Source organism: Orcinus orca, chromosome 2, assembly GCF_937001465.1.
Source record: "Orcinus orca chromosome 2, mOrcOrc1.1, whole genome shotgun sequence".
NCBI classification, from domain to species: domain Eukaryota; kingdom Metazoa; phylum Chordata; class Mammalia; order Artiodactyla; family Delphinidae; genus Orcinus; species Orcinus orca.
In genome coordinates, this window is record NC_064560.1 from 89,760,102 (window position 1) to 89,775,820 (window position 15,719).

General features: G+C 54.5%; 1 protein-coding gene across 4 annotated transcripts in view; it reads right to left on the reverse strand.

Annotated features, from left to right (window-relative positions):
- Nucleotides 1–11,954, reverse strand: part of PAQR5 (progestin and adipoQ receptor family member 5) — a 90,309-nt gene extending 78,355 nt beyond the window's left edge. Inside the window, exons 1-2 of one of the 4 annotated variants that reach the window (XR_007476059.1) lie at nt 11,571–11,954; nt 1,457–10,988 (exon numbers count right to left, since the gene is read on the reverse strand). Coding sequence is in view for 1 of the 4 variants with exons in the window: in XM_049706963.1 (XP_049562920.1) it covers nt 11,571–11,594 (24 nt within the window). In the remaining 3 variants the exon portion in view is untranslated. Of the gene's footprint in view, nt 1–1,456; nt 10,989–11,570 lie in introns of those variants that run through there. The other 3 variants (XM_004276242.3, XM_049706963.1, XM_049706960.1) reach the window with 3 other exon arrangements.
- Nucleotides 11,955–15,719: the final 3,765 nt, after the last annotated feature.

Sequence of the window (15,719 nt, forward strand, 5' to 3'; positions counted from 1 at the left end):
GAGCAACTAGGTCTGTGCGCCGCAACTACTGAGCCTGCGCTCTAGAGCCCGCGAGCCACAACTACTGAGCCCACGTGCCACAACTACTGAAGCCCGTGCGCCTAGAGCCCATGCTCCGCAACAAGAGAAGCCACTGCAATGAGAAGCCCGTGCACTGCAATCAGGAGTAGCCCCCGCTCGCCGCAACTAAAGAAAGCCTGCGCGCAGCAACGAAGACCCAACGCAGCCATAAATAAATAAATAAAACAAAAAAACTATCTTTGTCTTCCAGATTGGCAAACATCAGTAAGTTGGTAACACTCTATTTCAGAGGGTGTAGAAAAATGAGCGTCCTTGCACACTACTGGTAGGAGTGTACATTCTTATAAATTCTATGGAGAGCAACCTGCTGATATCTTTCAAAATACAAACCATCCGACTCACCAATTCCATTTCTGAGACGTTTCCCCACATGCACCCACCAACACTGCAAAATGACTGAAGCACAAGGAGATTCAGTGAGACACTGTGATGTCCCCAAACAGGAGATTTGTTAAATAAATTACGTGCCATCCATATCATGGAACATCATATAGCTGTAAAGGAGAATGAAGAAGCTCTCCACGTACTGATCTGGAAGCTTCTCAAGAGAGCTAAGTGGGGGCTTCCCTGGTGGCGCAGTGGTTGAGAATCCGCCTGCCCACGCAGGGGACACGGGTTCGAGCCCTGGTCCGGGAAGATCCCACATATGCCGCGGAGCAACTAAGCCCGTGCACCACAACTGCTGAGCCTGTGCTCTAGAGCCCGCGAGCCACAACTACTGAGCCCTCGTGCTGCAACTACTGAAGCCCGTGCGCCTAGAGTCCATGCTGTGCAACAAGAGGAGCCACCGCAATGAGAAGCTCACGCCCTGCAACGAAGACCCAACGCAGCCAAAAGTAAATAATAAATAAAATAAATAAATTAAAAAAAAAAAAAAGAGCTAAGTGGAAAAAGACCAAATCAGGGGTAGAAGAATACATATAGTGCTGCTACCATGTGGAGGGAAAGACCACATATGCATTTACTGATCTGTGCATGAAATATCTCTGGAAGAATATGTTAAGAAACTGGTAAAGTTGCCTCTGAGGAGGGGAGGGCACTGGGAGGCCAAGGGAGATGGGGGTGGAGACTTTTTCACAGCGAAATCTTCACAATTTTTGAATTCTGAACCATGTACTTTTATTTTCTAAGGAAAAAAAAAGGAGGGTGGGGGCAAAACAAGCAAGATTAAACAAATAAAACAAAACCCTCCCTAACTCACTTCCCTTCTGAAATTCATGCTCTCTCCTCACCTTCTGCTGACACAGGTTTGGAAAAGCTGCCTACCAGCCCCCTCCGTCCCCTCCTGCCCCTTCCTCAGCGACCCCAGGCTGACCTCCCCCGTGGCAGCCACCGGACTCTAAATCCAGCGGCCACTTCCCAGTTCTCTTCTTACCTGAAGGCTCCAGAGACTTCACCGTGGGCCAGCCCCCATCCTTCAGCATCCTCGGGCTCCTCCAGCACCGGGCTCCCCGGGTTCCCTGCTCCCTCTCTGGGACACCTCCCAACGCTCTGTCTCTGAATGCTGGCACCCCTGGAGCTCACTTCTAGGCCCTCCTCTCTGCTTGGTCCACACACTCCCCCTGGGCCATCTGGTCTACCCAAGGCTAAGCTCATCATTTACACGCATGTCACTCCCAAATGTGCATCTCCAGCCAGACCTCTCTTTTGAGCGCAGGGCCCCACCTGGAGGACCCCCAGGTATCGCTCACCCAACAGGCCCAAAATGTAACTTGCCAGCTTCCAGCCACTTTCATCCTCCACACCCAGGAGGCTCCCTTGCCTGTGTTCCCTCCTGAGTATCCCTGAATCCATCCGCTCTTCCCTGCCCCCAACAGTGCCCACCTAATGGAAGCCTTCCTCATCGGCTCCCCCAGCCTCCTCACTCCTTCCCACCTCAGGACCTCTGCACACAGTTACCTGTGTCCCGAATATTCCCCTCCACTCCCCACCCCTGCTTTATTCTAGAACTCAGATTACCATCATTCTCTCAAGAAGTCTCTCCTAAAAAAAAAAAAAAAAAAGAAGTCTCTCCTGGCCCCTAGGCAAATGGCTCTCAACTGAGGGTGATTTTGCCTCCCAGGGGACATTTGGCAATGTCTAGAGACATTTTTGTTGATCACAACTGGGGGTGGGTTGTGTGTGGCTACTTACTGGCATCGCGTGGGTGGAGACCAGGGAAGCTACTAAACCGGACAGACCCCACGACAAAGAATTACCTGACGCAGAATGGCAAGAGTGCCGATGTGAGAAACCCTGCCCTAGATTAAGCATGTCCTCTGACACACTTTCATAACATGCTCCATTTCTCCTGCATAGCACCTATCCCAATTGTGTCAATATTTAACTGTGCAAAGGTATTGGCCAAGTTCCATTTCCTAAGCTTTATGGGATGAATAAATGAATTAGTCACTGGCTTGGGTTTATCTCTGTATCTCCACCTCCCGTGCCCAGCCTCAAGCTCAGAGCCTCGAGCTTGGCAGTGAAAATGCGCGGATTGATATGAAATACGCAAGGCAGGGACCGAGCAGTACTGAGCAGAGGCCTCCCTGTGTCCTGGCCTCCAGCTCCGCTGGGTCCTCTGTGCCATCCGATGGCGGTCCTTTCCCTGCCCCGGACCAGCTTCTCCCCCTATTCTACAGCACCTAGCTCTGCCCAGCTTTGCGCAGCCCTCAAATCCTGCCTCTGCCCAGGTGGCTCCATGGTCCCTTCAAGCCAGTGGATATGCCCTCATCATCTTGTCAAACTGGCTGCTCCTCCTATAAGCTTACCGGCAGCCTCGCCACCACTCACCCAGCACCAAAGCGCAAACCTGGGCACCCTGTGCAGCGCACCCACCCTCCAGACCTGCTCCCTCCACCCGCCCCAACCACGAGGCTCCAGTGTTACCCAGTTTTCTCCCACTTGCTTCTTGCCTTAAGCCTCTTTCCCTCCCAGACCATCTGTGACATCACTCCCAGCTCTGTCCATCTAAGATGATAATAGGCCTCTATCACTTCCTGATTAAAACCCCCTTCAGTGCTTCTCTCTGCCTACAGCATGGAGCCCAAGTTCCTCGCCTGGTCCAAGACCCTTCGCACTCTACCCGTCCAGGGCCCCATCTCCAGCCCCAAGCACAAACACCACTGTGCCACTTGTCTCCTGCCGCAGTCCAGGCTCTCTCCTCCCCTGCCCTCCCTCCTCCCCCTCCCCCTTTCCTCCCTCTTCCTCTACCTAGAGGCCTGGAGAGCTCATGTTCATCCTTCAGATCTAGTTCCAACACCTATTCCTCAACGGTATGGTGGTTCCTCAAAATATGAAACACAGAATTTCCATATGATCCAGCAATTCCACTTCTGGGAATACACCCCAAAGAACTGAAAGCAGGGACCCAAACAGACATTTGTACAGCCATGTTCATAGCAGCAATACTGACAAAAGCCAAAAGGTGGAAGCAACCCTTGTCCATCGACAGATGGATGGATAAACAAAATGTGGGCTATCCACAACTGGAATATTATTCAGCCTTCAAAAGGAGGGAAATTCTGACGTATACCACAACACTGATAAATCTTTAAACATCATGCTAAGGGAAAGAAGCCAGACACAAAAACTCACATGTTGGACTTCCCTGGTGGCGCAGTGGTTGAGAGTCCGCCTGCCGATGCAGGGGATACGGGTTCGTGCCCCGGTCCGGGAAGATCCCACATGCCGCGGAGCGGCTGGGCCCGTGAGCCATGGCCGCTGAGCCTGCGCGTCCAGAGCCTGTGCTCCGCAACAGGAGAGGCCACAACAGTGAGAGGCCCGTGTACCGCAAAAAAAAAAAAAACAAAAAAACCTCACATGTTGTAAGACTCTGCTTAGGTGACGTACCCAGAATAGTCAAATTCACAGAGACAGAAAGAAGCAGGGTGGTTACCAGGGGCTGAGGGGAGGAGGGAAAGGGGAGTTAACGGGTACGGAGTTCTGGTTTTGTAAAGTGCAAAGAATTCCGGAGCTGGATGGTGGGGATGGTTGTACAACGAGGTGAATGTCCTTAATGGCACTGAACTGTATACTTTGAAATGATTAAAATGGTAAATCGTATGTTATGTATATTTTACCACAATAAAAAAGGCAAAAACCAAAATCAAAACCCAGCTCTCCTCGTTGAAACCCTCTGCACGCTACCATTACCTCCCAAAAAAAACCCATGCACGCCCCCACCCTCCATCCCCAATTCCCTACCTCACACCCTGGGTGGAGCTGACCAGACCCTCCTCTGGGCACTGCAATTACAGACTGACCTCTGTACTCCCAGACTGCAGGGTTCTGAGGCAGGGGGCTTGTCTGACTCCCTGCTCCTTCCTCAGCATCTAACCTGCCGTCTAGAGCAGTCTCTCGTCCTTCAATGAGAACTATAAGAATGAATAACCCAGGGCTTCCCTGGTGGCTCAGTGGTTGAGAGTCCGCCTGCCGATGCAGGGGACACAGGTTTGTGTCCTGGTCTGGGAACATCCCACATGCCGCGGAGCAGCTGGGCCCGTGAGCCATGGCCACTGAGCCTGCACGTCCGGAGCCTGTGCTCCGCAACGGGAGAGGCCACAGCAGTGAGAGGCCCGTGTACCGCAAAAAAAAAAAAGTATAACCCAAACCGATCATTTTGGGTTAACACTACCCCAAATTTCTGAGCCTGTTGTCCTCAGAACAGTGATTTACTTCCAAGATTCATTGACAAACTCCTCCCATTCCTGGAGAAGATAAATCTTCACCCTTCCATTAAGCAACAAGGTCAGAAGGGGCTTCCACGGGCGGGTTAATAAACAACTAACTTGGGAGGAATAAACAAAATAAAACCAGGGATGGGTTGGGGTAACAGTGTGTGGCCCTTGGGTCTAACACTGCTGTGCTCCACCTTCTCCTTCCTCTGCACTGTGGGTGGGCTGATTCACTTCCTGTGTCCCCTCCCAGGGCAGTGGGAGAGGGGACCACGGAGCAGCTAAGTCCTTAGGGCATGTAGAGATGATTAGTCACTGGCTGGACGGATGCTGACCTTAGCGCCTGGGCCAACTACAGGCCTGCTTCCCCCCGCCCCCTACCTTCTTATGTAACCCAAGGCCTGGGAGGCAAAAAGACCTTGGCCTTGGCTCTCAGCAAGAGGCCCAGTGGGCCCAGAGCCTTTCCTGTTCTCATAGCTCACATCCTACCCCGTAAGCCCTTGGAGACCCCATGCACAGGCTCCTTGGTTCTCACACAGTCAGCATCTCCAAAACAGGGGCTGAAAGAGAAAAGTGTCTTCCTGGTCCTGGGGGTAACCAGTGGGAGGGTCTTCAGAGACCATCTAACCCCGTGGTTCTCAACCAGAGACAATTCTGCCCACCGCGGTCGTTGGGCAATGTCTGGAGACACTGCTGTTTGCCGAGAGAAGTGAGAGGTAGCGTTACTGGCGTCTAGTGGGTAGAGGCCAGGGCTGCTGCCGAACGTCCTACAAAACACAGGACAGCCCTGCAGCAAAGAAGTATCTGGTGCTGATCTCAGCCAAGCTGTCTCTTCTACAGATGAGAAAACTGGGGCCCAGGAAGGGACAGGGCCAAAGTCATACTGTGAGTTAGACCGTGTCAGGGGGACTTCCCTGGCGGTCCAGTGGTTAAGACTCCGAGCTTCTGCTGCAGGGGGCCGGTGTTCAATCCCTGGTGGGGGAACTAAGATCCCGAATGCCACGCGGCGCCGACCAAAAAAAAAAAAAAAGTATATATAAAAAAAAAAATTAGAATCCAGGGCTCCCCGCCTGCCACACCAGGCCTTCAGCTCCCCAGACTCCAGTGACCGACTCAAAGCCCAGTGGCAAGCTGGCTGAGTAGCCAAATTCAGGCCCCTGGGATCTAGACACCCGTGATGGCTGGGCTCTGTGCCTCTGGCCGGCTCCAAATGCATCCCACCAAAGTCATCCTGACCACAGGGCTCCCACATAATCAAAGAGGAAGAATGTCTTAAGGGGCTACAGTGTATCCCGGCAAGACGCCCTTTGAGGTTTAGGCAAAATTCATCACGCAAGTTCCCCACAGAGCTCTCTGGGGGTGGCCCGAGCCTGGTGTCAAGGACGGAAGAAGGGACAACTCTGTAAGATAAACCCTGGGTGAGAGGACAGAGCATGGGCAGAAATCACACCTAGGATCACTGCTTTGGGGGAACACTGTCCTTTTCCCTAGCTGCCAAAAATGACTGTATCTCTTACACCTGTTGGCTCCTTGCTGCCATCCTGCACAATTTCAGAATAACACCTAGAGTCACCCTTGTCCTTTTCCCTCAGGAGCCAACACTATGTCTCCCACCGTGGACCAGACACTAGGGCACAGGTCCAGGCATTAGCACTGACAATGCAACCCCATTATTTATGAAGGACTGATTCATGTCATGTCACAACAGGCGTACTTTTCCATCTACTGTCGCTGAAAGCCACCAGACTTGTAGTGACGGTGGTAATAAAGGAGGCAAGGGACAGGAATGCATAAGCTATGTCTCATGTCAGGGTCTCCCCTCTTCACAGGAAGGGAGCCCACAAGGAGTGGCTGGGGGACAAGAATGGGGGGAGGGGAGCTACAGTGGCCTCAGACACAGGACGAGTCACTTTTTTTTTTTTGGGGGGGCTGTGTTGGGTCTTCGTTGCTGCATGCAGGCTTTCTCTAGTTGTGGCGCACGGGCCTCTCATTGCGGCGGCTTCTCTTGTTGCGGAGCACGGGCTCTAGGCACGCAGGCTTCAATAGATATGGCATGCAGGCTCAGTAGTTGTGGCTCGGAGGCTCTAGAGCTCAGGCTCAGTAGTTGTGGCGCACAGGCTGGGTTGCTCCGCGGCATGTGGGATCTTCCCGGACCAGAGATAGAACCCATGTCCCCTGCATTGGCAGGTGGATTCTTAACCACTGCGCCACCAGGGAAGCCCAGGACGAGTCACTATTATGGACTCATTTCTTCAGGCAAAGCATTATCATTGTTCCCTCCACCTGCCCTGCCTCCCTTCCTCCCCAGTTTTCCCAACACGCTGGTAAAAAACCCTACACATCCTTCAAAGCCCAACTTCTGGAGTCTCTCCCAACATCAATTTCAGCTTTTAATTTGGCAAACCACAATACCAATGGGAGAAGATTTGGGGGTCAATAGCAGGGAAATCGCCAAAGTTCCCTATGCATCTAATGTGGGGGCCTGCACAGGAGCTGCTTCCCCTGTCTCCACGTGTGTGTCGACCACCCTGGCCTCCAGGCTCTTTGTCCTGTCTGTGTGGCCTACTTGGCTGACTGAGGCAGCACAGCATGGAGGCTAAGGCTGCAGGGTCTGGAGCCCGACTAATTCTGGTGCCCCTCTCCCTGCAAGTGTCATTTTGGGCAAAGTTACGCCACCTTTCTGAAGCTCAGTTTCCTCATCTGTAAAAGGGAGATGATACGGTTTCAACCTCATGGCTGTGGTAAGGACTACCTAGTACAAGTAAAGTGCTTAGAACAGTGCCTGGCATCCGACTAGCATTTATTGCATGCTTATTACTATTATTAAAAATGTAACTCAGGGGACTTCCCTGGTGGTGCAGTGGTTAAGAATCCGCATGCCAATGCAGGGGACACGGGTTTGAGCCCTGGTCTGGGAAGATCCCACGTGCCGCGGAGCAACTAAGCCCGTGCGCCACAACTACTGAGCCTGCGCTCTAGAGCCCGTGCGCCACAACAAAGACAAGCCACCGCGATGAGAAGTCCGCACACGGCAACAAAGAGCAGCCCCCGCTCGCCGCAACTAGAGAAAGCCCGCGCGCAGCAACGAAGACCCAACGCAGCCATACATACATGCATAAATTAAAAAAAAAAATGTACCCCTGCTCCTCCAAGCAGTTAGGAAGGGTCTACATTCCCAGTGAGTGTCAGGAGGAAATCCACCTCCAGGGACCCCATCTCCTGTCTCTGTTCCTGCAATAGCCTCTTTGGGAGGTCTTCTTGCCATAGGTATCTTTTCCTCCAATCAGTTCCACACGGCCTAGACTTCTCCCTTAGAACACAGACAAAAGTCCTTTACAGAAACAACACTGGCCAGCACAATGATGGGGTGGGGAGGGAGACTGAAGTGGCTTGGTGTTCGTGGATGTGTCTCCCATATTTTCTATCCCATAGATAGTTCCAGCTTCTACCCTATGCCCCCGCCCATACACACACGCAACCTTCTCCATCCTGCTTGTCCTGACACAGTGCCTCAGAATTTCAAGCTCTTGGGGCCTCCAGACAACCACTCATCAGATTCCTAAGTGAGGCCTAAGAGCCCCCCACCTTCTCCCACGCCTTGGGCAGAATAATGTCCTCGCTCTTCCTGGCCCACACATCTGGTCGCGCCTTCTCAGACTGGTTTGTTATCCTTGACCCAGCAGATCTGAGGCTCCACCTCTTTCCCCAGGGCTGCCAGGGACTTGGCTGGTCCGCCTGGGTCGTCCAGTGCCCTTGGGGAACCTGAAAAGGCTGCCTGGAGACGGCACTGTTTTCACCACTAATAGAGGCACCACCCACCTTTGGAAAGCAGCATTAGGAGGTTTCTTCTGGGGATGCGGGTCTAACCGGGAGCGCTCCCCGCTTTGCGCTCTCAAATCACTCTATGTGGATGGTGATCTGTTCAGCTAGGAGCCGCCCCTCTGAGCAACTGGGGGCACCTGGTCTGAAGGTTCTTTCCAAGGCAGCTCCTAAGCACCCCTAGCAGCCTGGTGCAGGGGACAGAGACCCAGCTTAGAATTAACTCAAGTCCAATCAAGAGAAGCTCCAGCTCTGTCTTCAAGAGGTCACTCCTGTCTCTGGGCCTCAGTCTCCCCAACCGTACAATGAGGAAGCGTGGCCTGGATGCATTCATTTACTCAACGCATATTAACTAAGCACCCACTGCGCACCAGGCACTGCTCTGACTCCTGGGAATAGAGCAGAATAAAACAGATCGAAAGCCCTGCCCTCATGGAGCTGATACTCGAACAGGGAAGACAGCCAAGAAACAAGATTCTTCAATATTCTTAATATACAGGATGTTAGATGGTGACATGTGCTATGGAAAGCAAAGCAGGGAAGGGGTGTAGAGATATGACCTCTAAGGCTTATTCCAGCTGAGATATTCTGTGTCTAAAGGTCTTACTCCACTGGGTTCTTGTTAAGAGCCAGGAACAGGCAGTAGGAAGCTGGGTGGGCCCTACGTGTGCACAAACCCCTGGGGAGGAACAGGTGGTGTGTGTGTGTGGGCGGGGGGATGGGAGTGGGGACGTGCAGGGGCTTGAATCCCAGCTATGTTCTCAGTGGTTTCCCCCAAGGAGCAGAACTGGTCAACTCTGGGTGTCCTGGCCTGTCCTCAGGCCAAAGCAGACACCACATCTGCTAAGGAGTCCAAGGTTATAAGGTTCCTGGCACAGCCTCAAAAGTCTTCAGGGCACTGCCATGGAAAGTCCGCTACGCCCTGCCTTCCCATTCGTTCCTGGTCTTGGATCTCAGACCCCTCCCGTCCCTCCTATACCCTCCCCTGTATTGTAGAGTATCCCCTCTCCTCACATGGGGGCAGCGGTGGATTTTTCACCAATTTTAGCAATTCCTCTTCCATTCCTGTGAACCTACTGTGTGCTCACAATGAGGAGAGCTCTCAGAGGGATACCAAGATGTGTGATCCCTTCCCAGAAGGAATTTACAGCCCACCTGGGGAGGTCAGGCTAACAAACATGTGAGGAAAGAAAAATCGTCTCTCACAGTCTGCTTTGCAGCTTGCAGAGCGCTTTGGACCACACACTCTCATGTAAAGCCATGCAGATTCTATTGTCCCCATTTTACAGATGAGGCAATTGAGGCTCAGAAAAGCAAGTCCTCTTCCCTGAATCCATGGATCCAACCTGAATCCATGGTTGCCCCATGGAAGGATCAGGGAAGAGGCAATGAAGATTAGAGTTTCCAAATAAGATTTCTTGGAGAGATGGGTAAGACTTGGTATAGACGGGCCAAGGGTCCTCTGCCTTCAACCTAGAGCAGGGCCAAGTTGGGCATGGAACCCACTTCCTGCTGCTTCTCCTAGCCTGACAAGAAGTAGACTGGGGGTAAGGTGAAAGCCTGGCTGTCTGGAAAGGCACATGGGATTATGGATGTGCTCACTGGCTTAAAAGAACCAAGTGGGGTAAGGATTTCAAGGACCCGCAGTGATGGCATTGGGCACCTTTCTGGTCTGACTTTTCAGAATGCCCTTTCTGTTCACCAAGGGCAAAGATTCATCAGCTGGAAAAGAGGCTCTGCTATTTCAGGTTAATTCATTCCATTCTTGTGGGGCACCTTCCGAGAGTGCCAGGTACTATGGTTACAGCCGTGAACAAAACAGGTCCTCGCCTCCTGCAGACCTCCTAGCTTAGCAAGGAGTCGGCCCTCTGTTGGAGGAGCTTCCTGACCAGATTTTATTTCTTCTTGGAGGTGCACTCTCTGGGCCTACCCCTTTCAGGGGAAGAAACTCAAGGGAAGGGGAGAAGAAATGAACCCCTGCTGATCAGGGGCCCAGAAAAATGGAGAACCAACCATCCGACTGTGGTTTGTGGTCCAGGTCCACCACTTTTCTCCAGCAAGTTACTTAACCTCTTGGAGCCTCCTTTTTTGCTCATCTGACAATGGATTAAGACCTACTACCTCACCGGTTAATTAGGGAGGGGGTGTGGATGAAATCAAGGAAGTGTCCACGTGAGTGCTGTTAGCTCTTCTCTGATGCTCTGATCTCCCCCACCTGTCCTCTCTGCTTCTGCGTGGTTAGGACCATCTTTCATCCCCTTTCCCACACACAGCTGAGCCCTCCTCGCAGCTAAGGCAAGAGGAAGCCCATTCTGTTCAAATCGTCAAGGGTTATAGAGGTCGCTCTAGATCCCTGCCTCTGCCTACCCTCTCTCCCCAGTGCTCATCTCGAGGAGTGCTGGGGGAGCCGAGGATGCCCCGCTGGGCTGTGACCTGCGGGAGACAAGACAAAAGCCCAGAACTCCCCGTGGCTGGGCACCCACTTCAGCAGGGCCCAGACGGCGCCCGGCCCCCACCCCACGCCCGGCAGAGGGCCGCCCCCTCACCCGCACCCTGTCTGGCTCAGTACAGTCTCCTAACGTACATGTTGGCCGGAGGAGGCGGGAAGCACAAACGTAAACATCCCTTAAGAAATCTCCAACTCTGCCGTCCCCATCTAAGGATATATACATATTTTTAAAGGAACTGAGGGACACGGGGGAGGGACGCAAACGCTCAGAAGAGTGAGGGATGGGAAAAGCGAGAAGGCAAACTTCCAACCGATCTCAGCGGAGACCCCGTGAACCGGCAGCGGCTACCCCACCGCATCGGCTCCCGGGCGGAGGGCGCGAGGGCAAAAGTGGCTGCATTTCGCCGCCGTCCGGTGCACGGCATTCCGGGCGCAAACTTTCCAAGAGCCTCCCGGAGAGCGGCCGGCGGGCTCCGGGGAGTCTGGGGGGCGGCCGCCGAGGCGGGGTGCGCGTGGACAGGGAGGCGGGAGGACGCGTGCCGCGGGGGTGTCCCGCCCTCGGTTACCTGGGTTCTGAGTGTCTCGGGCATCCGGCTGAGAAGGCGCAGGGACGCAGCACAGGCAGGAGGAGACCCGAACTCTCCTCCCGGCCGCGTCCGCCACGGGACAGCCCGCGCTGCACCTGGCTGGGAGGTCGGCGCGCTCCCCCGCGGGCCCCGCCCACCCCTCCCGCGCGGGGCGGGGCCGGGAGGGGCGGGCGGGGGAGGAGCCGAGGCAGGGCACAGGTCCCATCGTGGGGCCTGCACCTAACAGTGTGCCAGCCACGCCGGGCTCCGTGACCTCCAAAGGGTCGCCCCCTCACTCGCCAACCTGCGGTGCGAGGCAAGCCCGGCGCCCAGGTGGAGTCGGGAGTGTCCGTAGGCCCCCTCTCCCCTGCACCTTCCATGCCCTTCATGCCCACCCCCACTTTCAGGGGCAGAGACCTGGGAGCCCCGAGGCCTCCTGGAGGGCAGGGCCACTGAGCCTGCTCTTCGGAAGAATGCATGGGGTGGAGCACAGGGAAAAAAACAACTGGGTGCCCGCAGCCCCACCCGACCATGAACTCTCCCCCGTGGGAGAGGCTCCTGGCTGCTCTGGGCCCCTGTCATCAGTTCCACCCAGCTGTCTCGGGAGTGCCCCAGCAGGGGGGTGCTTTGCCACCCTCACCCTTTCCCCAGGTCTGGAAGGTGCTGGGCCTGGACCTCTGCCACTCAGAGGACACGGTGATAAGAGTCAAAGGCACACAGAGGGCAAAGAAAAAACATCACCCCCTGACCCCCGCCACCCAGACTCCGTGCTACTCCCATGTGCTGAAGGAACAGGCTGCAGCTACTTCCTGCCTTCCCCCCTCCCCCTCCCAGAGGAACTCAGGAAAGTCCACTCTTTGGATAAAACTCCCAGACTGAAGTGGAGGTGCACCCCACCTGTGGCCCCAGGCTATCTGAGCTCCTTCTCCCTGCCTCGCCTTGTTTGCTAGGTGTGCAGGCAGTGGCAGGAGTACTGGACCTGGGGTCCAGAGACCTGGGCTCTAGCCTCCATTTAGCTCTGTAACCTGCAGCAAATCTCTGTCCCTTTCTGAGCCTCAGTTTCCCCATTTGCAGTGAGTGGGCTGCAGCTGATGATCGCTAAGGTCCTTTCTGTGGATCCTCAATCATGCTAGTGAGCATCCGGCCTATTAGGTTTTCCTGTGGCTACATATCTTGTAAAGGGGTGTGTGTGTGTGTGTGTGTGTGCCTCTCAGTCTGGACTAGCTTGTCCTCTCAGACTTAAGTTCTTGAAGGGCAAGTGATGTGGCTGTACCAACAGGGAGGCAGTCCTCCTGTGCAAACCAGAGCTTGACAGGGGAGCGTGGATCCCAGTCCCAGCTTATGCTGAATTCAGAGTGGCCTCAGGCAGGTCCCTCGTTAATCCTTGCTCTGCCTTCCCAAGGGTACTGGGGGACTAGATGAGCTATGAGCTATGAAGGCCTTTGAAGGGGGAAGGCAAAGGGTGTGTGCTTTCTTTTGATGCCCATGGCAGTGAGGGGCTTCGAAGACAGAATGGGGCATGAGCTGCTTGAAGCCTATAGAGCTGGCTCATCCCCACCCTGTAGGCGCTGCAGCAGGTACAGGTACCCCCACATCCCAGCCATACACAGACACCAGGAAGGTGAACAGAGATGCAGTGCCCCACCAGACTCCAGCCCCCTGCAGGCCTCCGGGTGTGTGGCTTGGGGAGCGAAAGAGGGAAGATGAGTCTCCCAACATAAAGGGAAATGGTCAGTGGGTTTCTTTCTTTCTTTCTTTTTAATTAGTTTTGGCTGTGTTGGGTCTTCGTTGGTGAGCGTGGGCTTTCTCTAGTTGTGGTGAGTGGGGGCTACTCTTCGTTGCGGTGCGCAGGCTTCTCATTGCGGTGGCTTCTCCTGTCGCGAAGCACGGGCTCTAGTCACATGGGCTTCGGTAGCTGTGGTGTGTGAGCTCAGTAGTTGTGGCTCGTGGGCTCTGGATTGCAGGCTCAGTAGTTGTGGCGCATGGCTTAGTTGCTCCGCGGCATGTGGGATCTTCCCAGACCAGGGCTCGAACCCGTGTCCTCTGCATTGGCAGGCGGATTCTTAACCACTGCACCACCAGGGAAGGCCCAGACACCTTATAAAACGTAACTCATATAATCCTTTTTGGGAGATTAGCCCCGCGCATCCATGTGACTTGGAGTCTCCCATCTCTCCCTCTGCCTCTCCCTGGCACCTGCGCTTTTAGGGTACAGGTATAGGAAGTTATTTTCCCAACCAGGCACCTACTCCTCAGGGGCCCGGCCAGCTCCTCCTGGGTGGGCCCAGACTGTCCTCTTCGTGCAAAAGGCTGTCTGAAGGCAGAACAGTGCCAAAGAGACCCTCACCCCCGCTTAATAGCAGAACGTGGGTCCCTTGCGCGTTCTCGGCTCCCTTGCACCCAACCCTAACTTAAGCCATCAGAACCCCTCCCACTCTTATCTCGCCTGTGATGGCATCATCAGGTCAGGGCTTACAGCTCCACTTTGAGAAAACTGAGGCCGGGAAAGGTGCCAGGACTCATCCGGCAGTGGCGGATCTGGCACGGCACCTCCCGCACACTGTCGGAGCTGCCCTGCTGACAAGGCCCTTTCCCGGGCATCATCTCATCAGGGCTGGAAGCATTCGCCTCCTTTCACAGAGGCAGAAATGGCCACTCAGGGAGAGCATGTGGTTGATGGGAACTTCTCGAAGAGCATTCCTTTCAGCCACTGTGTTCACACAAGTGGGCAGTGCTGGTATTAGTTTCCTAGGGCTGCCGTAACAAATTACCACAAACAACAGAAGCTTAATCTCCCACAGCCCGGGAGGCTGGAAGCCCCGAATGTAGGTGTCAGCAGAGGTACACTCCCTCCGAAGCTTCCACAGGAGGGTGTGTCCACGTCCCTTCCAGCTTCTGGTGGCTGCGGGAGTTCCTGGGTTGTGGCAGCATCACTCCAGTCTCTGCTTCCGTCTTCCCGTGGCCTTCTCCTCTGTCACTGCGTCCTCTCCCCTTTGTGTAAGGACACCAGTCATTGCATTCAGGATGATCTCACCTCGGGATCCTTAATTACATCTGCAAAGACCCCTTTTCCAAATAAAGTCACAGTCACAGGGACTGGAGGATAGGAGGCGGACTCACCTTTTCAGGGGAGTCCCGAGTGTGCTGTTTTTGTTCGGTGGGAATCTCTGGCGGTGGGCCAAGGTCTTCTGTAAAGCTCCCCAGGTGATTCTGATATGCAGCCAGGGTGGAGAGCCCCAGGTAGGGCAACTCCCTCGGCTGCCTGACTCTGGAGTGACCAGCAAGCCAAGGCCACGTCTGCGTCATCGTCCTGCCCCGAGTTGCCCTGGGTTGGCCCAGCACGCAGCAAATATAAATACAAATAAATGTGTGAGGGGGCAGGGGGCGCCCACCCCGACGGCTCCAGCGCCCAGCGATGGCGGTGGATTTTCCCAGCAGTGACGGCATTTGCACTTCTTGCCTGATTTCCGGGCCGCTCATTGCTCACCACTTCCCTGTGTTTCTCCCTCTCCCAGCCCCCTGAGCCTGCGGGGCACTGGGGCTGGATGCTGCAGAGCTGGAGGGTAGTCAAGCACTCCAGAAGGGGTGGGAAGACGGGAGCTCCTCTGGGCAGCCTCTGGCTTCTGCTCTCAGCCTGAGGCTGTTGCCTCTCCTGCATGGCTAACGGCCTATAAGGATTGCCGCCCCCCCCCCGCAAAGTGTTGACTGCCCCCAGTGAACCCAGAGATTCCCTCTCCCTGACCCCCGGCTCTCTCTCAGCCCCCAGGCACCAGCTCTCTGCAAGCTCTGGGCAAAACCTGGACTCAGCTCTCTTTCAAGAGCCACACGAATATCCATCCCCTTTAACCCCGCAACCCCATGCCTGAGAATGCATCCTCAGGGAATAATCCTCAAAGAATGAAAACGCTCTTTGAACAAAGTTTCAGCGTTCTAACAGCAGGAAATGAAGGAACCTACGTGTGCAGCTCTAGAGCGCTGGTAAGCAACAGCGCACCCATTTTAAAAGCTAATCGTGAAGACCGTTGCACCATGGGAGAGCGCCGATGATACTCTGTTGAGTGCAAAACTGCACCGGGCAGGAGGCCAGCTGTGAAAAAGTTGTATGTGTGCATGTACAAGGGCTGGAGGGGAATTGGGGGGGAAAGAAGG